Consider the following 24,859-nt stretch of genomic DNA (forward strand, 5'->3'; position numbering starts at 1 on the left):
TTGCTTCGACGTGGATGGAACTGGAGGGTATTATGCTGAGTGAAATAAGTCAATCGGAGGACAAACATTATGTGGTCTCATTCATTTGGGGAATATAAAATATAGTGAAAGGGAATAAAGGGGAAAGGAGAAAAAATGAGTGGGAAATATCAGAAAGGGAGACAGAATATGAAAGACTCCTAACTCTGGGAAACCAACTAGGGGTGGTGGAAGGGGAGGTGGGTGGGGGCTGGGGGTGACTGGATGGCGGGCACTGAGGTGGGCACTTGACGGGATGAGCACTGGGTGTTATTCTGTATGTTGACAAATTTAACACCAATAAAAAATAAATTTATTAAAAAATAAATAAAATAAAATAATTTTTGTGTTAATCCTAGAAGTATCTATAGCTATTCAAGAAATATCATTACATAAGTGTTTGACATATGTTATTTATTCAGCCTAGAGGTAGAATAATGTCTGGAATTCTGCAGTAAGTTGTCCATATCCCTCAGGTTGGGAACCCAGTATAAGCTAAGAATGGTTTTTATATTTTTAAATAGCTATTTAGAAAAAAAGAAGAATATGTGACAGAGATGATATGTGGCCCACAAAACATAAAATATTTACTATGTGGTCCTCCACAGAAAAAGTGATGTGATTCTTTGCTAAACTTTCATTATATAAAAGAATAATCTACATGTTCTTTGTTTCACTACAACAAAGTACTAGGTTGTATTGTTTGCTGTAGTGAGTGGGAAATCTTTTCATTTCAGAACTCATGTGAATCAGAATCATAGAATACTGGGGATTATATACAAAAGAACATAGTTTATTTAGAATATTTAAGCAATAGCACTGAAGACTTAATTATTTTTTTCACAAAAGCAAACCCTTAAATTATATGATAAATATTATAGATTAAATATTTTCACTTTTTATTCCTTTATTTTAATATAGAGAGATATAGAAAAGAAACTGAGAAAAGGACCATAATTTCTTGCCTATAATCCTTTTTTTGGTAGAAATTCAGACTTGTTCTGTCTCCCTTTCTGATATTTCCCACTCATTTTTTTTCCTCTGGGAAACGAACAAGGGGTGGTGGAAAGGGAGGTGGGCGGGGGATGGGGGTGACTGGGTGACGGGCACTGAGGGGGGCACTTGATGGGATGAGCACTGGGTGTCATGCTATGTTGGCAAATTGAACTCCAATAAATAATAAATAAATAAATAAATAAATAAATAAATAAATAAATAATTCAGAATTGTTGAAACTGAAAAATAAAACTGTCACTTGCTTTTCTTACCTTCACTTCCTGTCCTCCCAAATTATGAGGTTTTTTTAATATTTTATTTATTTATTCATGAGAACACAGAGAGAGAGAGAGAGAGAGAGAGAGAAGCAGAAACACAGGTAGAGGGAGATGCAGGCTTGATGGAATGCAGGCTCCCTCCACATGCAGCCCAACGTGGGACTCGATCCGGGGTCTCCAGGATCATGCCCTGGGCTGAAGGCGGCGCTATACCACTGAGCCACCTGGGCTGCCCCAAATTATGTTTTAACATTTTATTTCCTTGCAAAAAATGGTTGTTTATATACCCATTTTGTATATACATATATGATTGTATATAGCTCTGTGTATATGTGTACATGAATATATCACTTAGAAGAGATCATATTATACCATTCTGGTCATTGCTTTTTTCTTTTTCATTTTTTAAAAATGGTAATAAATCTTGATTTTTTTCATATAAATCTATACAGATCTCGTTTTTTTCACGTTTTATATTAAATTATTTTTAGTCTTATAAAAGCATTCATCAAATTTTGTGAAATCACAATTCATGTGTAGTTCATACAGATCTCCTACATTCTTTATCCAACTTCCCCTAATATTAACATTTGATATAACTAGTACAATTATAGAAATAAGGAAATTTAACATTGATATAATACTGTTAACTAACCTATAGGCCTTTTTCAGGTTTGGCCAATTTTCCCACCATTGTCCTTTTTCTGTTCTAGAATTCTGTCTAGGACACTACATTGCATTTAGTTGTCATTTCTCTTTCAATCTGTGATCATTCTTTAGTCTTTTGTTTTCTTTCACTTTTGAAGAGTCCAGGCCATATATTTTGTAGAATGTCCCTTAAATTGGTTTTGTCTGATGTTTCCTAATGATTGAACTCAGCTTTTACATTTTTTAAGATCTATCTAACTACTGCTAAAGTGATGTTCTACCTGTGTCAGGGCTTCATATCAGGGTTCCTTTTGTCAATATATTTCCTAAGGTTAATTTTTTTTAAAGATTTAATTTATTTATTCCTGAGAGACACAGAGAGAAACTTAGACATAGACAGGGGGAGAAGCAGGCTCTTAAAAGGGAGCAAAATGCGGGACTCCATCCCTGGACCGGGATCATGCCCTGAGCCAAAGGCAGACATCAACCACTGAGCTACCCAGGCATCCCTACTAAGATTAATTTTGATCACAAGGTTAATTAAGATAGTGTCTGTCAGGTTACCCTGTATAGAGTTACTATTTCTATCTTTTTATCTTGAGGGAGATACTTTGAGACAATCCAAATCTTTTTTTGTCATCGTTCTCTAACATACTAATTTTAGCATCCATCAATGGTCCTTGACTGTAGCAATTACTATGAGGTTTTGCCTAATGGCAGTTTTCTATGTCCATTCTTCTACATTTATTAATTGGTATTCTGTGAAGAAGAGCTGTTCTTCCTCTCTCTTTTATTTGTTTAGTCATTATTTATACAAGATGACTCTGGGGTCTTTATTTTTATTCTGAGGGTTATAATCAAATGTCATCATTATTCATTTCGTTGTTCAAATTCTTTTAGCTTTAGCCATCGGGGAGCTTATTCAGGTTAGCTCCTATGTCCTCGTGACATGCCTTCACTTTTTTTTTTATCACTCTCTTAATTTCTGGTACCACAAAATATTCTAAACTTATATCTTCTCTTACCTAGCTCTGGCATCAACCATTTGTTTAAGGATCCTGGTTCCTTTTATGAGAGACTGGTATTTAGAAACAAAGATCTGGGTCCTAAGAGTGCTCATTGATTCTGTAATGTCATTGCTTTCAGGTTTGCTCAGTGGAGAGGAAATTATAAACATAGATATAGATATAAATAGATCTAGATATCTCACCTGTATATACATCTCTATTTCTGTTTCTATCCATATGTACATATATTAAAAACCATAAATTATATTGATAGCACCAATTCCAATCTAACTCCACATGGTTTATTCATGCCTTCTTTTCCTTATATGGAATCTCTTTCTGTAACATAGATTATTTATAATTTATTCAACAGTCCCCATTACATAGGCATTTGGATTATTTTCAGCTACTGGCTATTAAAAAGAGAGGTGCAATGATAATCTTTGTATATCTTGGGGAAATTATGAAAGTATATGTATATATAGGAAAAATGTCTAGTGGTGGATTTGCTTGATCTAAGGGAATGCACACTTAAATTTTGTTAGGTATTTCCAACTATCTTCTAGAAATTTTATTTTCATATTCTAAAATCATTTACTTAAGGGCACATTTCTTAAAAACAATCCTAGCCTCTTTAATAATGTCAATGTCTCTTTTATACTTCCCCTATCATGATTTATATGGACTTCTGATAGGATCCAGAAGACCCATTATACTCACTGGCATTTAGTTTTCCCTTTAAATCTAGTTAAATTGATTAATACAATAATTAGTCTCTGTCCTACAGTCTTGGAGAGTGTTGTAATTTTTATTCACAGACATTTCCCAAATCTCATTCTCCTTCAATAGCTTCAGTCAAATTATAGACTTTTAAGCTGATTTCTTTATAACCTTGTTAAGATTTCATTGCCCTGACAAAACTGGAGATATTTCTCTTCGTATTAAAATTAGCTCTTAGCTTAAAAGGATATCTTCACTCTTTGTGAAATGGCTGTGTTTTCCTCCCAGGCAATTTTCAAACTGTTCTCTCTTAATAACTACAATTAAAATGCTCCCCTTTTTATTGGTTGTACTCACTAATTCAAATGGTTCCCCATTAACTGATGGTTTCTCTCTGAATTACAAGAGACAGAATTGGTAGAGTTCACCTCACTTTGCTTTCACTCTCACATTTCTTTCTGGCTTCTGTTAGAAATTTCTCTGTTCTTCCAGCCTCTAGTGGATAGTCTCCTATACCTCCCCGATATTATTCACTCCAAATTGAACACTTAAAGCAATGAGTATATTATGTGAGTGCATTTAAAAGCATGGAGTAACAGATGTAATCTAGAGTGAATTTCCTACAGTGAATAATGATTACTGAGATTGGGTGTTTATGGTACAGCCAGATTATAAGTGGCATTGAATGGGTCTAAATAACACCTGCATGAGTTAGATATTTATTAAGACTTATTGTGTATCAGACACTGAAAATGATGCTAAAAAGGCAGACATGGTACCTTCTTTTTGGTAAATGGTCCAGTATAACTTTAGAGGGTGGGGGCAAAGTTGAACAATAACAACATAGCTGGCTTTTGCTGTAATGGAAGCTACTAACTTTTCCTCTCTTTTCTTCTCCTAATCTTCCACACTTCCTTCTTCATTGCTGAGATTATCTGTCTGTTACTCAAGCCAAATACTTTGGAGTTTTCCTTGACCTCTTTTTTTCTGCATACTCCACATCTAATCCTCCAGCAAATATTATCAACTCTACCTTTAAAATATCCCAGGAATTCAGCCATTTCAAACATTCTGCTGCTACCACTCTAGTCCAAGCCACTGTTATCCCTTGCCTGAATTATTACCATAAACTCCTAACTACTTTCTGTGCTTTCACTTTTTCCATCTCCTCCCCCTCTAGTCTCTTTTTAGCTCAATAGCCAGACTGATACTTTTAAAATGTGAATTGGGTCATATTCAAAACCATCCGGGGTTTTCCTGTCATTCAGGGTAAAAAGCAAAGTCCTTACAGTGGTCTTTAAGGCCCTACACAGTCTGGCCTTTCTACTGCTCTGACCTCATCTCCTGCTGCTTTCCCTTCCATTCGTTCTGGAGTAGCCACACTGGCTTCTTTGCTGTTCTTCACATTCATCAGTCTCATGCCTGTCTCGAGCCTTTGCCTTTAAGTCTACTTGATTTACTCTCTTACTTCTATAGGGTCTTTGCTTAAATGTTACCTTATCAGTGAGGCTTTTTAAAAATAGCATACCTCTTCCATTGGTTCTACAATCCCCTACCCTGGTTTACCTCCACTACTGAACCCCAGGACAACCACTCTAAGTGTAAACTCCATGGGGCTAGGGCCTGTTTTCTGTTTGATTCATCACTATAATTTTTAAGTATATGATATTACCTGGCCTATAGTTGGTGCTCGGGCAATATTTATCAAATGAATGAATTCTATTAGCAATTTTAGCTACCAGTTCCTTAGATTAATAAAAGCCCTACTTTTTTTGTCTGTTGGTTTATTATTATTTGTCTACTTTGTTTTTATTTACTTTGTTTTAAAAGTGCCAAATATTGAGGAAACTACGGAAAATAACCATCATTCATATATTAATGTGAATTCATTGATTTTATGTGTTTATAGTATAAGTTAAGATTAGCCTTATTGAAGAAATGGCTTTTTGACAAAACAAGGTGTTGGATCTTGATTTTTCTTAAACCTATCTTTGGTGCTTCTCTAGTAACTTTTTTGTTTTTTTTTTTCTTCCTGTTACTGCCACAGAACTTCAACAAATAAGTTGAATGTACCAGAGTCTATTCCTTACTCTTTACCACTCATTCTTTAAGTCTATACCCTAATCTCAATTTAGTTTCTAACCTCACTGTTTGATTATTTGTAATGACATTTTTTTCTCAGTCCATTTGCTTCTCAATTTCTCACTAACATGTACTGTCATTGACTAGCACATCCTTGAAACTATCTTCTTTAGGATTCCTTAAGATAACATTTTTGTGTTCTCCTTCTCTGCCCTTTTTCCTGATATTCATACATAGATATTTCTTAAGGTTTCATCCTCAATCATTGTTTTCTTCAGAAGCCTCAAGAACTTTTGCAGCATCAACTACCAGTATTATATAGATGACTCCCAAGCCTATTCTCTTTTTCATCTCAAGCCCCAGATCCTCATCTTCATCTTCCAGTCAGATAAGTTTGCTTAGAATTCTGTTCATATAAGATGCCAGGGAACTTGTCTAGGAGACATAGAGGCACTGGCACCCTCTGGTGGAGAGAGTAGAAAGTCATATTTAAGTATCTGCTTGCTTGGATGGAACCTGACAGCAGATATTCCAAGGAAGATTACATTCGTTGAACATCTACTGAATGCTCTACATTCAAATATATGTAATATTCTAATAAACTATAGAGTACATATATGAGCTAGCAATAATAATTATTAGACAGATCTTTCTTTGGGTCCTTTCAATTTTTTAATAGATCACTTATATGCATCAAAAAAGATTTGGGTTTTAAGAATACTTCAGCATGATTTTAAGGCAGGAAATTATTCTCAGATAGATGCGATGAAGGATAGAATGAGATAAATAATAATCATTAAGGAACTTAGCATGTTAACTGGAAAAACAAGCCATTCATTCTGGAAAAGTGCCTAAATCAAGAGGTAAATCCCAAGATAAGATAATCCCATAGATGTCACAGAGCACTCAGATGCTAACAAATGATATAAAACCTGTGTTTAGAGAAAGTTGTGATCACTGTAGAGAGATTAATATGCTCAGGAATGGCTTAATAAAGAGGCAGGACTTAAATTTATCCATAAGGAGGTATTTCTCAAACTTCTAGCACTCTAGTTCTCAATTTTTCCCATGTTATCAAACCATCTATATTTTTATTTCTCCATACTTTTTATATATTGACATATTTTGGGGGGTAAATCCCTTTGCCTTGTCTTAAATCATCAAAGCAATGAAATCATAGGTTTGATGTGCTTTTATGTTTGACATATATTTGTTTTTCTAATATACATGAAAACTACACAGGAAATATTCATTATTATAAAGATAATTAATTCTAGAAAAAGGCCACTTAAAGGAAATCAGTCTAACTAAAAAGTGTTAGTCATTCATATTCAATTTTGATGCAAACAATTTGATTTATAAATGACACCTAAATTAAGAAAATAAGTGTAATAGATTATAAGTTGTTATTGCAACTATGAACAATTTCAATGAACAAAACATTTAATTGAACATTGAGTATTATTCTGAGAAAATAATTTAACTTTTGTGGCAGGAGCATAAATATTAAAAGACTTCAAAATAGACCTCTCTTATCTTTTAATATTCAAATTATTTTTTCTTTTCTTCTTTTCTTTTTTTTAAAGATTTTATCTATTTATTCATAAAGAGAGGCGGAGACACAGGCAGAGGGAGAAGCAGGCTCCCCAAAGGAGCCTGATGTGGGACCAGTCCCAGGACTCTGGGATCATGACCTGAGCAAAAAGCAGATGCCTAATCACTGAGCTACCTAGGTGTCCCTCAAATTGTTTTTGGGCAACCTATTGTGTTATCTTGTGAGTTTTCTCTCATTCAGTTAACTGATTTAATTCTTCTAGATCTTTATTTATTAGTGGATTTGCATGTGGTTTGAGCAGCTATCAGATATTATTTTCATTGATTTCATGAAATCCTGCCTCTTTTGCTCAGACTTGTAACTTGGCTTTCCAATAGATTTGATTAGTGAGGATTTTGCCAAGTGGAAAGAATGCTTAAGTCAGTTCTCAGTTCAACAGTGAATATTTTGGTGTTCAGATGACTTGATTTCCTATGCATTCTTTAACTCTAGGAGAACTTTCTCAAATTTTTTATACCAGAGGAACACTTAAAATAATTCTCAAGTTTCAGGGAACCTCTGGATAAAAATATCTAAATCTCATGGTATGTCAATGAGATCATTTAATTATAGATATTATAATCCAATAATATTTGCCAATGTTCACTTAAATAAACAATGATAGTTTCTTGAGAATCTGTGCAACCAACTTCTTAGCCTATTCTTTTGTAGGTTCCCTCTTCTCCACAAAGGATACCAACTCCAATGAAGGTTAGTGGTATAGATAGAAGATACTTTAGTTTTTCCTTTTTAAAATTTCCTACTTGATTTCTTTATATCTTACCCAAGTAGGGGTTAAAAGTCTTACCACAAATTTCTATCATACTATTGAGTATGCAGGGCTATTATGATATGTGATATATGGTAGGTACAAGGATAGGTTTTTTTCTCCCTATTTAAAACTAAAAATGACTTTTTAGACAATCTTACTTAGAAAGAAAAAGAAAAAGAAAGTAATTTACTTTCTTGAAATTAATCTTTCTTTCCTTTACACGAATTTGATTATAGGCAAATATAATATGTTTTTGGTAAATAACTGGTTTAAGCCAAAATGGGATGTAATTGTTCTAAAGGTAAACTTGTTAGACTTACTTAAATAAAGTTTATGAATTTAATTAATGTTCTCAATATGAACATAAATGAACAATGTTGAATAGTAAAGTTAATAAAACTGCATGTCAAAGCAATATAAATAAAATTATAGCCTAAGACACAATTTTATATAAGACTTTGAAAGAAGGCATTTTTCTTAATGAGTGGCATGATCAGGCTTGAAAAAGATAATTGTAAAATTAATATATACATGTATTGGTTTCATGATCACTTTAATAGGCTTATGAATGAGTTTTAATTTTAATTAGTATTTTGGAGCTAAAAATAAATAAGTGTATTCCTTTTTGTTTGTTTATTTCTTTAATGTGAAACCTATGCCTTTTGTTGTTGCATAGTTACTAGACTCTGGGTTGAGTGTGAGATAAATTCCTATGGATTTTATTTTCAACTGAAATTAGACAATTTCTGTTCTTTTCCTTCATGCTTCTTAAAAAAATATTAAGGCCAAAGGCAGATGCCTAATCACTGAGCTACCATTTTTGCCATTTTTGTGGCAGCCTCCCTATACTCCACTTCAAAAACTGATAACGGACTCAACCAAATGATTGTGGTTCTGCTTTACAAGACTAAAAGAACAATTGCTAATGAGACATGTTGGTCACTCTGCATCATCTTTTGTAGAACCCCCTAGTGTTCTACAGAACTCCATTTGAGAAACCCTGCTCTACACACTTGGATAATGAATACTAGGCTGATGTGAACCTCTGTACATAATTATTAACCTAAATTTTTTTTCAGTCTATCACTTAAGTCATATCATGCATATTTTGTAAAATACTGCCTAAAAGGACAAGATCTGGATATGTTTAAAAGAGGGAAAAGGGCATGCCAAATGAGGAGAATAATTACTAATGGAGCAGGAGATTCTGTAATAAATAGAACTGGGTGACAACAACAAAGAACTCATAGATGACAATAGAAAGGCTTGAAGTTGGGGGGAAATTATGTTTGAATTGTAGAGTCCTTGAACTAAAGAAGAAAACAGTCTTAAAAATCCACTAAATTTTGAGAAGTGAATGAAACTGATCAAAGAGGTTAGAAAGAAGATGAGTCTGGACAGGCAAGCACAGATATTGTGATAATACATGCAAGTAGAAATGAGAGCCAGAACCAGAATAGTGACAATAGATATGAAGGAATGGGATGGGTATGAGACACATGATGAGTAGAATTGATGGCATCAGGGATCAAAATGACAATAAATGTATTTACATTAATGGTGTTTCCATTCTCAGAAATATTAGAAATGTAGAATCAGGTGAATTTTTTTTTTTTTTGAAGTGCTGCTAGGGTGAGCTATTTTCCAATGCCTATCAGCCAATCATTTGTCTCGGCCTCGCCTCCCAACACTATTCCTATCATTTCATAAAGCAATACAGACCCAGCAGTGTCAGATCCTCAGACTTTTCAAGAGAAGCTAGAAATCTAGCTACTTTGTGATACCTTCCCATTTTTAAATTAGCAATTCCATTTTTTTTGTTGTCGTTAACAAATAAAACATACTATGGACTAGACTTGGTTGCTAATTTGCAACCTGTGTCTAGAATTCTATGTGCTGCTGTCTAAAATCACTTCAAAATGCACATTGAACCAAGAGGTAATATAATCCTTTTGAAGCCTCTCTGCATAATTCCTAGCAGGAATTAATTAGCAGGAAGCTTGTAGAAAGGCTTTTTGTAGTGGCTAATACTTTCCTTTTGTTGAAATGTTGATTTTAAAGTTACAAGCCTTTTTCTGCTTCTTCCCAGCCAGGTCTCTAGACAAACTTTATAACTTTGCTGACTGTTCTGGACTCCACCTGATATTTGCTCTAAATGCACTGCGTCGGAATCCCAACAACTCCTGGAACAGTTCTAGTGCCCTGAGTCTGTTGAAGTACAGTGCCAGCAAAAAGTACAACATTTCTTGGGAACTGGGTAATGGTAAGTAAGGATGTTATTTCCTCTGAATTGACAATATTAAAAATAAATTGGCCTGGGATATAGCCTCAGTCAGACCATCTGTAGTGTATTGGCCCAGAAAACACTTGGGAAGTTTGGCCACTGAATTGACCTTCTAAATAAGAAAAGACCACATAGTGAAGTACAGTGGATTTAGTGAATCTACACCTGCTTCTTGGAACTATGGATATAATTTGCTGTGTTGTTTCACTTCATATTAAGGATGACATAAGAATCATTTAAAAGAATACTATTGGCCAAAGGATCTGAATAGACATTTCTCCAAAGAAAAATTCTAAGAGGCCAAAAACCACATAAAAAGATGCTCAACATCATTAGCCACCAGGGAAAAGCAAATCAAAACCACAATAAGATAGTACTTCACATCCACTAGGATACCCATAATAAAATAAGGATAATCACAACTATTGGCAGAGATGTGGAGAAATTGGCACCCTCATACACTGCTGGTGGGAATGTAATATGCTGCAGCCACTTTAGAAGACAGTCTGTGAGTTCCTCAAAAAGTTAAGCATAGAGTTGCTATATGACCTAATAATTCCACTCCCAGGTATATATTTAAGAGAAATGAAATATATGTCCACAGAAAAACTTATATACAATATTCTCAGTAGCATTATCCATAATAGCCAAAAAGTGGAAATAACCCAAATGTCCATCAACTGATAAATGGATAGGGATGACTGGGTGGCTGAGGGGTTGAGCATCTGCCTTCAGCTTGGGGAGTGGTCCTGGAGTCCCAGATCGAGTCCCACCTCAGGCTCCCCATGGGAGCTTGTTTCTCCCTCTGCCTAAGTCTCTGCCTCTCCCTCTGTGTCTCTCATGAATAAGTAAATAAAATCTTTTTTTAAAAAAAACCCAATGAATGGATAAATAAAATGTGGTATAGCCACATGGTGGAATATTATTTGGCCATAAAAATGAAATGAAGCACTGACACATACTACAACATGGATGAACCTTGAGAAGATTATGTTAAATGAAAAAACCTAGTCACCTATGTCCAAAATAGGTAAATCTCAAGAGACAGTAGATTAATGATGGCCTAGGGCTAGGAGTGGCAGAGATGAGAGGGAACTGCTAAAGGGCCTGAAATTTATTTTGAGGGTGATAAAAATGTTCTAGAATTTGTTGTGCTGATGATTGCACAACTGTGTAAATATATTTAAAACCATTGGATTAGACATTAATTTGGTGTATTGTATAGATATGAACATCTGGATTATTTCTTTTTTGGGCTTTGATAAATAATGCTGCTATAAAGATTCACATATAAGTCTTTGTGTGGATATGTGTTTTTATTTCTCCTAGGAAGATACTTGGGAAGGGAGTAGATTTGCTAATTCATATAGTAAGTTTATGTTTATTTTTTGACAACTGCAAAACTATTTTCCTAAGTAGCTGTACCATTTTACATTTTCACTAGCAATGTATAGGGGTTCTAGTTTTTCTACATCTTTGGAAACACTTGTTAATGGCTGTCTGATTATAACCATTCTAGTGAGTTTGAAGGAATATCTTAATATGGCTTTAATTAGTACTTCCATAATGACAAATTATGTCGAGGGTATTTTCATGTGCTTATCAGCCATTCTTACATCTTATTTGGTTAAATGTCTACTCAAATCTTCTGCCCTTTTAATTGAAGTACTTTATTATCAAGTTGTAAACATTTTAAATATACTCTGGATATCAGTTCTTTTTCAAATATATGATTTGCATATATTTTCCCCAGTCTATAAATTTTATTTGTACTTTCTTTATGGCATTTTTTGAAGTCCAGAAGTTTTGAAAATTGATAAAGTTCAATTTATCAGCTTTTCAGTTTATGGATCATACTTTTTGGTATCATTTCTTTGCCTAACCTCAAACTATGCAATTTTTTCTATATTTTCTATATTTTTCTAAAAGTTTTATAGTTTTTGCTCTTACATTTGGGTATAAGATCCATTACAAGTTAATTTTGGTGTATGTTATGAAGCTAGAGTCTAAATTCATCGTTTTGCATATGGATATCAAGTTTTTGCAGCCCTACTTAAGATTATCCTTTCCTATTAGATCCTCTTAACACTTTTGTAAAAAAAAAATGATAATGGATTTATTTCTGGACTCCTAATTCTGTTCCACTGATCAGTATATCTATCCTTGTACTAGGATTCCATTGTCTTGATTACAATAGCTTTGTAATAAGTTTTGAATTTGGGAAGTATGAATCCTTCAACTTTTTTCTTTTTTAAAATTGTTTTTGCTATCAGAGGTGTTTGCATTTCCACACAAATTTAAAGATCACTTTTTAAATTTCCTCAACAAAACCTGATGGAATTTTAATAGAGATAGCATTAAATCTATAGATCATTTTGGGGAGAATTGCCAGCTTAACAATATTGAGTCTTCTTGTCTGCAAACATACAATATCTCCCCATTTATTCAATTTTTAATTTCAGCAATGTTTTGTAGTTTAGTGTACAAATTTTGCACTTATTTTGTCAAATTGAATCTTGAGTATTTTTTTTCTTTTTCATGCAACTGTGAATGGAATTATTTTCTTAATTTTATTTACAACTTGTACATTGCTGATATTTAGAAATATGAATGATTTTATATATTGATCTTTTATCCTCCAACCTTGCTGAATTTTTAGATCTTGTGTTTTCCTCCTGCACATGTGTGTGAGCTGTTTAAGATTTTCTATATACAGGATATGTTGTCTGAGAATAAAGAGAGTTTAATTGCTTTCTATCCAATTTGGATGCTTTTTATTTCTTTCCTAGCCTGACTGGCTAGAACCTCTAATACAAGTGCTGAAGATAAGTGGCGAGAGTACACATTCCTGCTTAATCACTGTCTTAGGAGGAAAACATTAAATATTTCACCATTAAGTATGATGTTTTACCATTAAGCATTCAGTATTTCATCATCAAATATGTAGGTTTTTCTAACATACTATTTATCAAATTGAGGAATTTCCCTTCTATTCTTAGTTGTTGATAATATTTATCAGGAGTGAATGTTGGATTTTGTCAAATGCCTCTTTTTTGCACTTATTGAGATGATAATGTGTTTTTGGTCATCATTTAATATGATATTTTACATTAGTTAGGTTTTTAAAATTTTTTTTTTATTTATTTATGATAGTCACACAGAGAGAGCGAGAGAGGCAGAGACACAGGCAGAGGGAGAAGCAGGCTCCATGCACCGGGAGCCCGACGTGGGATTCGATCCCCGGTCTCCAGGATCGCGCCCTGAGCCAAAGGCAGGCGCTAAACCGCTGCGCCACCCAGGGATCCCCATTAGTTAGGTTTTTTATATTAAATCAGTCTAGCATTCCTGGTATATATCCCACTTAGTTGTTGTAATGTAATGCTTCTGAAACATTGCTGGATTCAGTTTGTAACTATTTTGTTGGGGATTTTTAAATCTATATTTATGAGGAATATTCATCTGTAATTTTCTTTTCTTGTGATATCTTTGTCTGACCTTGGGATCAGGGGAATATTACCCTCATAAAGTGAGTTGAGAAGTGTTTCCTCTTCCTCCATTTTCTGGAAGAGTTTATGAAGGATTGGTATTATTTCTTCCTCACATATTTGGTAGAATTCACCAGTTAATCCATCTAGATCTGTGCTTTCTTTGTGGAAATATTTTTAATGACCAATTCAATGTCTTTTGTTGTTATGGGCCAATGCAAATTTTCTATTTCTTTTTTAGTTGGTTTTAGTAATTTATATTTTTCTTGAAAATCTTTCATTTTATCTAAGTTGTCTAAATTAATGGCATAAAGTTGTTCATAGTCCTTTATCCTCTAAGTTACTGTGAGGTTTTGGTTACTTCCATGTCTTAGTGGTGTTCCTTCTTTCATTTCTAATTTTGGTAATCTGTGACTTTTCTCTCTTGTTTTTTGGTCAGTCTAGCTAATGGTATGTCAGGGTTGTTTGTTTGTTTTTTTTTTTTTAGATTTTATTTATTTATTTGAGAGAGAGTGTGGGCACGCACGTGTGAAACAGAGAGCAGGGGGGAGAGAGAGAGAGAGAGAGAGAGAGAGAGAGAGAGAATGAGTGAGGGAGAGAGAGGAAGAAGCAGATTCCAGGCTAAGTAAGAAGCCTGACTTGGGCGTGTATCCAGGACCCTGGGATTGTGACCTGAGCTGAAAGCAGATGGTAACTGACTGAGCCACCCAGGGGCCTCCTGGTATGTCAGTTTTGTTGATCTTTTCAAAGAACCAACTTTCGCTTTTAAGATTTTCTCTATTTTTTTTTAATGTCATTGATTTCCACTCAAATTTTTATTATTTCATTCCTTCTTGCTTTGGGTTTTCTCTTCTTTATCTGCTTTCTTAAGATAGAAACTTAGATAATTAATTTGAAATCTTTCTTTCCTAATATAGGAGTCTTTTTTCCTCCTAAACAACAAAAATATATTTTCCCATTGTTCTGGAAGCCTAAAGCCTAGGATCTAGGAATTAGCAGATCTGGTTTTCTTCTGAGGCTTCTCTTCTTGGTTTGCAGATGGCCAACTTCTCACTATTTTCTCACATGACCTTCTCTCTGCGCATCCCTAGTGTCTCTACATTTTTTTAACACATTTTGGGGGAGAGTTTTAGGTTTATAGCAAAATTGAAAGAAAGTATATATTTCTCATATATTCCCTTGTTTTCCCTAGAGTGTCAAATGGTTGGAATTATACAGTATGTAGCCTTTCACATTGGCTTATTTCACTTAATGTTATGCACTTAAAGTTCTTCCATGTCTTTTTCATGTTACCTCTTTTTTTTTTTTTAGTGCTGAATAATATTCCATCGTGTAGATGTACCAGAGTTCAAAAATCCATTCACCCACAGAAGGACATCTTCATTCTTTCAAGTCACAACAATCATTAATATAGCTGCTATAAATTCATGTGTAAACAAAAGTGAAGACATAAAATTTCAACTCCTTTGAGTAAATAAGAGGGAGCATGATTGCTGCATTATATAGTAAGGATATGTTTTATTTTATAAGAAACCACCAAACTCTCCCAAAGTGACCATATCATTTTTCATTCCTGTTGCTCTACATTCTACTTAGTTTTTGGTGCTGTCAGTGATAACAAATTCTGGCTGTTCTAATAGGCATGTAGTGGTATTTAGTTGTTTTAATTTACATTTCCCTGATGACGTATGTGGAACATCTTTTCTAAATTTTTTCATATTTTCATATTTTTATTTGTTACCTGTATATCTCCTTTGGTGAGGTGTCTTTTGAAGTCTTTGTCCCATTTTTAAATCAGGTTGTTTCTTTATTACTAAATTTTAAGATTTCTTTGTATACTTTTTTCTTTGTATATTTTGGATAACAGTCCTTTATCAGATGGGTCTTTTACAAGTATTTTCTCTCAGTTTGTGGCTTGTCTTCTCATTCTTATACTATTGTCTTTTGCAGAGCAAATGTTTCTAATTTTAATGAAGTCCAGCTCATCAATTATGGCTTTCACGGATTGTGCCTTTGGTGTCATCCCATATGCTTTTGTATATTATATTTTCATTTTCATTTCATTAAAAATATTTTCTAATTCCCCTTGTAATTTCTTTTATGGATCATGGATTACTTGTTTAACTTCCAAATATTTATAGATTTCTCAAATTTCTTTCTGTGGTTGAATTCTAGTTTAAATCTGTTGTGATCAGGGCACTTACAGTCATTATATGATTTAATCCTCTTAAATAGATGAGACTTGTTTTATGACTTATCATATGGTCTATCCTGAAGGATGTTCTATATGCACGAAAAAAATAATGGGTAATCTACTGTTGTTGAATGGAGTGCTCTATAGATATCAATCAGGTCAAGTTGGCTGATAGTGTTATTCATGTTTTTTATGTCAATGCTAATTTTCTGTCTAGTTGTTCTATTTATTATTGAGATTTTGGTATTGAAGTCTCCTATTATTGTTGGATTTTCTATTTTTCTCTTCAGTTTTGTTTCATGTATTTTGCTGTTCTACTGTTGTTTATATATGTTTAAAATTGTTATATCTTCCCAACAAATTGATCCTTTTATCATTATAAAGTGCCCCACGTTATCTCTAGTAACATTGTTGTCTTAAGTCTATTTTGTCTGATATTAGAGTAGTCATTCCAGGTCTCTTATGGTTACTCTTTGCATGGTATATCTTTCTTCATCCTTTTACTTTCAACCTATTTGTTGAAATTTTACTTTGAAGTATGTCTCAAAGTAAAGTTGGATCTTAGTTTTTATTCAACCTGACAATTCCTCCTTTTAATTGGAATGTTCAATCCATTTACATTTAATGTGATTGTTGATATGGTTGAATTGACATCTGCCATCTTGCTGTTTTCCATTTATTTCATTTTTTTTGTTCCTCTGTTTCTTCTGTACTACCTTTTTATGCAGAAGAGGTAATATCTAAGATATTACTTTAATTTCTTTGTTTTTATTTTGTTTTACTTATTTTCATAGTAGTTTCTTATTGCAATACATTTTAACTCGTTACAATCTATTTTAGAGTAATACTAACTTAATTCCAGTTAGCTATAGAAACTTTGCTCTAGTAGAACTCCATTTACCCCTCCTTTGTGCCATTATTATTCCAAATATTACATTTTCATATGTCATAAGCCCAACAACACAGGCTGATAATTTTTGTTTTATGTAAGTTAGTTAAGCTAGTTAAGAAAAGAGTAATGGATATTTTCAACTGTCTTTTATATTTACCTATGTAATTGCCATTACCGGTGTTCTCTATTTTTTTGTGTGGTTTTGAGTCACCATCTGGTGTCATTTCCTTTCAACCTAAAAGACTTCCTTTCTCATTTCTTATAAGGTAGATTTTCTCACAACAAATCCTTTCCTTTGTTTTTCTGGTTAAGGTCTAAATTTTGCTTTCAGTTTTGAAGGATAGTTTGCTACATATAGAATTCATGGCTAACATTTTTTTCATTCAGCATTTTGAATACGTCAGGCTACAATCTTCTGGCCTCCATTATTTCTGATAAAAATTCAGCTGATAATTTCCTTGTGTTCCTCTGTATGTGAAAAGTCATTTCAGTTCCAAGATTTCCATTTGATCATCTTTATAATTTCTATCTCTTCATTTATATTTGATTGGCCAAAACAGTCATACTTTCCTTTAATTTTTTATTGTTCCTGGTAGTACTTTGAACATATTTATAGTAGTAGTTTTGAATTCCTTGCACATGAAGTCTAACATTTGGGTCCCTTAGGAACAGTTTCTATTGACTGCTTTTTTGTTGTTGTTTATAGGTCACACTGTCCTATTTCTTTGCATGCTGTGATTTTTGTTGTTGTTGAAAACTATACATTTTAAATACTATGTTGGAAAATCTCTGGATTCTGAATCGTCTATCCTAGAGGTTGTTTTTGTTGTTTCTTTTTTCTTTGTTTAGTGACTTACATGGAATAATTCTGTAGAGTCTATTTCCCTTGAATTGTGTAGCTGCTGATATAGCTTATGTTTTTCTATTTTTTAATAATTTCTTAAGGCCAACTTCCTAGAGGTTGTCCCTGAGTCAGCATAGCTTAATGGTAAGACAATGATTCATTAGAGGTCGTGCTTACCTTGCACCAGTAAGGCTTCCATCCTTTGCCAGTGGATCTGTGTGTAAGTTGGAGGACACATTCCAAATTTAAACAGTTTATAATTCTCACTGGCTTTTCCTTTCTGGCATGCCTTCTCATGTCTCCTTTATAAATGTGCTAGGTTTCACATTTATCTGTGAGTACATGGATTCTTAGTGCCCTCTCCAGTCTCTCTTGAGTATGCACAGCCTTCTAGACTATAAGGGGTATGTGTGAGCTTATCAAGGCCCACTGTGACTGTCTTATTCCCCCAAATCTCCCTGATAAATTCCTTGCAAGTCTGCTGGTCAATTTCTTGACCCTACCAGTATCAAAACCTCAAGGTAGCCACAGTACTGGCCTTACCTGGGGCATTTGCTTAATTCCAAATCAAGTTAACTCTCTCCAGCAGTGTATTTTTCTGGTTTTTAGGACTTTCCTTCCCCTTTAAGAACTACTAAGTTAATGGAAACTAAAGGAGGATGTGGTGTTCTAAATTTTTTCACCCAGCTACTTTGTTATTGAACATTAAGATTTTTCTTTGGCTACAATGGCCATCTTTATAAAGCCTTCTTTTCTTATTATTTGTATCAGTTTCCTAATTGGCCTGTTCATAACAAATTACCACAAACTCTGTGGTGTAAAACAACAAATGTATTCTCTCATGGTTCAGGGAACCAGAAATCCAAAGTCATCATTGACAATGTTGATTCCTTCTGGGGGCTCTGAGGGAGAATCTATTCCATGCCTATTTCTCAGATTTCTGTAGCTGCCAGCAACCCTTGACATACATAGCAGCATCCCTCCAATCTTTGCCTCTGTTGACACATGGCCCTCTTCTCAGTGTATCTGTGTACCTGAATCTCCCTCTCCGTTTGTTCTTTTATAAAGACACCAGTCACTGGATTTAGGGCACACCCTAATCCCATATGGCCTCATCTTAATTACATCTTCAAAGACCCTATTTCCAAATAAAGTCACATTCTGAACTTACAGGTAGACATGAACTTTGGGGGACACTATTCAACCCAGTAGACCATTCATTATAGAGTATCACCCAAAATCAGCATGGCCTCTCTGTTGTGGATTAGGTGAATTTATGTGAAGATTAGTTTGAAAATAGTAGAATGGTAAAATGGCACTTGACTTTTTGTTATGATGTTCCTCAAGCTCTTAACAAGCTTACACTCTCTTTTTGGTTATTTTATTCACATTGTTGAGGAAAAAAGGCAGAGAGATCTGTGGACAGGAAAGGGTTGGCAGAGCCTTACCCTTCTCAACTCTGACTTGCATGTCTGCTTTTAATCTAGAGCCAAATAACTATCGAATCATGCATGGCCGGGCAGTAAATGGCAGCCAGTTGGGAAAGGATTACATCCAGCTGAAGAGCCTGTTGCAACCCATCCGGATATACTCCAGAGCCAGCTTGTATGGCCCTAATATTGGGCGGCCCAGGAAAAACGTCATCGCCCTCTTAGATGGGTAGGTCATATTTTTTAGCAGTTCTTATAACACTATTCATAAATGTACTGAATTAATGTATTTGTATTTTTTCTGGTTATTTATGGTCTTAGGAAAGATGGAAAGACTTTTTCCATAGTGACTTCTCCAACTCTAAATCAGTGATTCTCCATCAAACAGCAGAAGAGCTTTGCATCTCTCCAGGCCTTCCATAGTCAGCAGAAGGTGGTGGGATTGGGGATGGATATTACAATCTCCTGGGCAGGTTGGAAGAGATAACATTGTTTTAAAATCACATTTAATATTGCAGCATTTCATATTATTTTATATTTTTAAACAGCCAAAATATTTTTAGTCTATTCTTGTGACCACTTATAGAAAATAATGCTTGACAATCCAGTATAGCTGGATTAAAAAGTGGAGAAACACCACTGCTACTTGTAGATTAAAGCATTGCTTAACTGACAGATTCATTAGCCGGTATTCTAGAGAATTGCTACCATGTGATTAACTTGACTGAATCTAATAATCATTAAGCATTGGTTGTGGATGAGGCACTATGTTAATGCTCCCTGCCTGGTCATGTTGGTGGGGCAGGCACAGATTGAATCCATGCAGCTTAGATTCAGTTATATAGGGTCAGAGGGAATGTCTGAGGGAATGGTATGAGAAAGGCTGAAGCTATGTGTTGAGTCCAAGACCCAAAATGGAGATATTATTAGAGCAGGAAGGGTGAGAACTATAAAGTTGGGAGAGTCAGGAGTTCCCCTAGAGCTCAGAGTATGCACCAAGACACACCTATTATGGTGCGATCCTGTCATACTCTGGAATAGGTATGGTTATTCCTGAAAATTGAAAGGTGAGTAAGATATTTTCCAGTGAAGTGCACATTCCAAATGAGGTTAGATAAATGTTATACAAGTACAAACAGAGATTATCTGAGGAAAGAAACCTTTGGCCAACCTCCAGGATGACCCTTGTAGCTTGATGTCTCTTATAATTCTCTCCTTCCTTTTGTGATGGCTTAGTTTTGATCTAAGGTAATGAACATAGCAGACATCACTGAAGGTTTGGGAAGGCACAGGGACTTACACTGTAATAGCATTAACAACCTGAAATTTAAGTTTAGGCATTTTCTTTTTTTACAAAGAATCCCTAAGCCCTTAGTTCAGTTCCTATTCTTTCCCTACCCTTTTCTTTTTTCCTCTTCTCTCTCAGGAGCAGCTTCCCCATTTTTTTACACAGCAATTTCATGACCTTGGCCCCTACCCACAAATATAGTCCTTGGTTTCTTTTTTCATACTTTCATTGAACTTTAAAATTACTATGTGTGTGTGATGGAGATGAAGAGGTTGCTTTCATTTTATGTGTTACAATTCAGGGATAAGAACCACAGATTTAGGACTTTATTCATAGTTCATAATACATAATAAAGTAAGGCCAGTAAATATCATTTTAACCCATGTAGTTATTCTTTTGGATTGTCCTTTTTCTTTAATGATTTGATCAGTGTATTTTCATGGAACTGACAATGTCCTCTCAGTAACATGACCTTACAAGGTCAATCATTCATTCATCCTGCAAATATTTCTTGAGTAACTGCTATGTCCTGGTATTACATTAGGCACTAGGAATGTAATAATAAACAAAACAGATACTTTCTCTGCCCTCATATAGGATACAATATGGCAGGGGAGACATAGAAATTAATTAAATGATCATAAAACTAAGACAATACCAAGGAAAGGTACATGGTGTTATGAATGACTGTAAGGGATGGGATTTGATTGAGTTAGGAGGTCATGGAATATGGATGGCCCACTTCCCCATACATCCAAAAACTAATAGGACTCAAGAGACTAGAGAAAATCACGTAGGGAAAGGAAAGGTACTGATAAGCACTTTTAAAATGTTTATATGCCAAGAGAAAAATGGAGATTTATCTTTCTCAATGTGTATGTACTAAATATACAGTGAATTATAACTTGAAACACGTAAATATTCCCAGCAACTCAACCAACAATAACAAAAATGTCAGCACTCTAAACTACCAGCTCTGTAGTCTTTTCTAGTACTCCTGGTTATACAGATATAATTTCACATAGTTATGATCATCCTATATGCATCATTTTGAGTACTGATTTTTTACTCATTGCTTTATATTGCTGTTTTCTTATTTCTACATAGTTCTCATATTTTTCATTCTTAATAGCAATAAAATACCCCATTGCATTAATGTACCAAAGTCTGCTTAAACATTCCCTCACTGTTGGGCATTTGGGCTGTTTCCAGTTTTTGTCTGTAATATATAGCATAGCTATAAACATCTTTATACAAATAGGTTTTTTATTTCTTTTGAATTATATCCTTGGGCTATATTCCAAAAAGTTGTGTTTCTGGGTCAAAGTACATGATAATTTTTATGGCTTTTATATTTGTTGCCAAATTTCTTTTCAGAACGACTTCACCAGGTTGTAGGGCAGCAATGTATTAGTATATCTTTTCCCCCCCAGGACCCCACAGCAGTGATTATAGTCATTTTTATTAATTTACTCTACTTTAATTAATGCAAGCCTGTGCCTCATGGCTGTTTAAATTCGAATTCTGTTAACTATGAAAGGAACTGAACATTTTCCAAAACCTTATGTTACCTCCTTTCCCCCATCCCAGGTTTGGTTAATGACACTATAACCATATGGCCTGAGGTGCAGACCAGGAGGCCATTTTACATTCATTCCTCTCCTTTGTCCACATAGTCCGTTAGATAGTTATTAAATTCTGTTTTTTCTGACTTCTTAATAACTCATATTCTATCTTCTTTTCATTTTTATTTTAAACCTTATCCTTCTTCCTCCTTAGTAGTTTCTCTATATCTAGTCTCAGATTCTATATATATCCATAGATTTTCCAAGTAGATTTTTAAAAAATAAAACATGTGGTCAAATCACTCTTGCTTGAAATCCAACACTTTCACCCTGGCCTGTAGGGTCCAGTGCCTGCCTCACTTTGCAGCTAGTAATCAGCTATGCCTCTGTGCACAACCTGCCCTTATCTAAATCAATGTATATGTATGTTTTGGAAGATGCTATACACTTTTTACTTTTGCCCCTTTTTAGTTTGTGTCATTTTCTTTGGAATACCACCCTCTCCTCTCATTTTTACTCTTTCTAACAGGTCTTTTCTGACACGCTCAGGCAGGATTTTTTCACTTCCTCAGGACCTAGTCTATCTTTTCTACATCTAGCCTCAGAACCTATGAATACAGTAGATAGCTGGTGAATGACTACTGTCTTATTCAACAGATGGCTCTAAATTAATCTGATCTGAAAACACTATGTACAAATGTGATTGTGAAGCACTGTAAATCATTGTATAGTGATTTAAATAAATTATGGTGATTTATATAAATCATAATCATTAGCTTTAGTTTTAGAGAACCAGTTTTAAGTTTTTTTACTTAGGTAGTTTCAGGACTAAACAGAATTATCTTCCTAGTTAGGATATAACTCCACTAGGACAGAAATAGAACCTTCACATTTGTTTCTTTAGGGCTAGCATAGGGAGGTGTTTAATAAAATACTCATTTTATTATTTTCATTTCCTCACTTGTGAACTGGCCATTTTTAGTCAGTGATTTTTTTTTAAATTTTATTTATTTATTTATTTATCTAAAAGGGTAAGAATTGTTCTTTAGAGTTATATCAGTTTCCTGCTTTTCTTTTGTAAACCTGTATGCACCATCTATATAATGACAATTTTTTCTTAATCTGTTGCTTTTCTTATTACTTTGAAACGTTTTTATTGTTTCAGAAGTTCATTTTTATTGTAATTGTTGTTATCTGCTTTTTTATCGATAGTCTTTTCTTCCCTTACACATTTAGGATAAAGTTACTATTTTATTTCCATCCAGGCTTCCTAATGTTTTAATTTTCAGTGTTAGGCTCTCTTAACTTATTTGGAGTTTGTTGCTGTATCTGCTATCGAGTAAGAATCTAATCTATTTTTGCTGATGTGGCAGTGTCAAGAAAAGCATGTATTCACTGAAAGCGTGTTTGTTGGGGCTTTTTTTTTTTTTTTGAGATATTTACATCATAGTGAGATGACTACTAAATTTCCTCTCAATAAATATTTATTGAACACTACTTTGTATTTGAGTAGAGAGAACAAAGTTCTAGGTAGAGGTTCTAGGTCATGTTTGTCAATGTCCTAATCAGAAGTAAAGGTAAGGAATTTGAGGAATAGAAAGATGGGCAGAGTATAGTGAGCAAAAGGAGAGTGGTAGAAGGTAAGAACACACAGATTAGTCAGGACAGGATCATAACTGGACTATGCATACCATGGTAAAGAAATTGTGTACTTTATTCCATGAACAATGGAAAACCATTAAAGTTTTTGTAAGGGTAGTGATATTCACTAGAGTCTATTCTATTCTTTATGCCAAATAGAGGCACAAAAGTAAGGGATCAAAAGAAGTCAGAAAGAATACCACTTTATTACAAGATGGTAGATTGAGTTAAGGTAATGGCAGAAGAGATAGAGATAAATTAGGATAGATATGATTTATTGATAGATATCTTGGCAAAGTGGAGGTGAGAGAACTAACGAAGGATGACTTCCTCCTTTTGGACAGTTAACAGCTCTCTTTCAAGGGCCATCACATGCAGAACGCAAGCTTTTCCAAACGAAGTTACACCAAGACAAACATACATTCATATTCAGGGAATACTAACCCTGGAGCAACAAAAGAAGGCTTTAAAAATATTGAGTGAGCTTCAAGTTCGGAATAGTGATCTGAGCACAAGCTCCATTTCCTCCTGGAACCACTATCCCAACTCCTATTAAAAATTGATTTAAAAAATCCATAATAACACACAAAAGAGGGATCATAAGCAGATGAGAGATTTTTGACAGATTTCTATAAGACAGTAAACAGATGGAAGCCTGCTGACAGATTAAGCAGAGTGAGGAAGTGGCAACCCAGAGAACATAGGCTCTGAGAAAAGATAGCCAGTCCACCTAACAGATAGCCTCAGAGTCAGGAGGGGTTAGGATAAGAAAGGGGTACCAAGCCAAGGGGTTTACATAAAAGTTTGTCTGCCATGGAACTACACTTATAGCTCAGGTCCTCTCTCCATCATTTTAAGTTCTCTACACTGCCCAGATAGAACAAAGACAGCTCAATGTATTATCTCTGAGTAAATCCCAAACCAAGGTTTTTAGGAGCCTTCACTAAAGAAATTGAAGGAATTGCTTAGGGATGAGCTAGTATTGCTAAAATGGAGTTGTTTCTGCATAGTAAAACACTGAGATAAAGCACTGTCATATACTCTAGCCCAGAGGCTGTCTATGCCCTCCGTAGTACTTTACTCCTTCTCTAAAGTGAGGTGTATTGGTGAACAAGCTCTGC

At 34.4% G+C, this 24,859-nt stretch overlaps 1 protein-coding gene across 2 annotated transcripts in view; it reads left to right on the forward strand.

The window, feature by feature from the left end:
- HPSE2 (heparanase 2 (inactive)) overlaps positions 1-24,859 on the forward strand; it is a 634,074-nt gene that overhangs the window by 370,877 nt on the left and 238,338 nt on the right. For both annotated transcript variants that reach the window (XM_041746029.1, XM_041746030.1), the window contains exons 4-5: positions 10,205-10,378; positions 19,302-19,473. In XM_041746029.1, coding sequence (XP_041601963.1) covers positions 10,205-10,378; positions 19,302-19,473 — 346 coding nt within the window. The remainder of the gene's footprint in view (positions 1-10,204; positions 10,379-19,301; positions 19,474-24,859) is intronic.

Source organism: Vulpes lagopus, chromosome 2 (assembly GCF_018345385.1).
Source record: "Vulpes lagopus strain Blue_001 chromosome 2, ASM1834538v1, whole genome shotgun sequence".
In the NCBI taxonomy this organism is placed as follows: Eukaryota; Metazoa; Chordata; class Mammalia; order Carnivora; family Canidae; genus Vulpes; species Vulpes lagopus.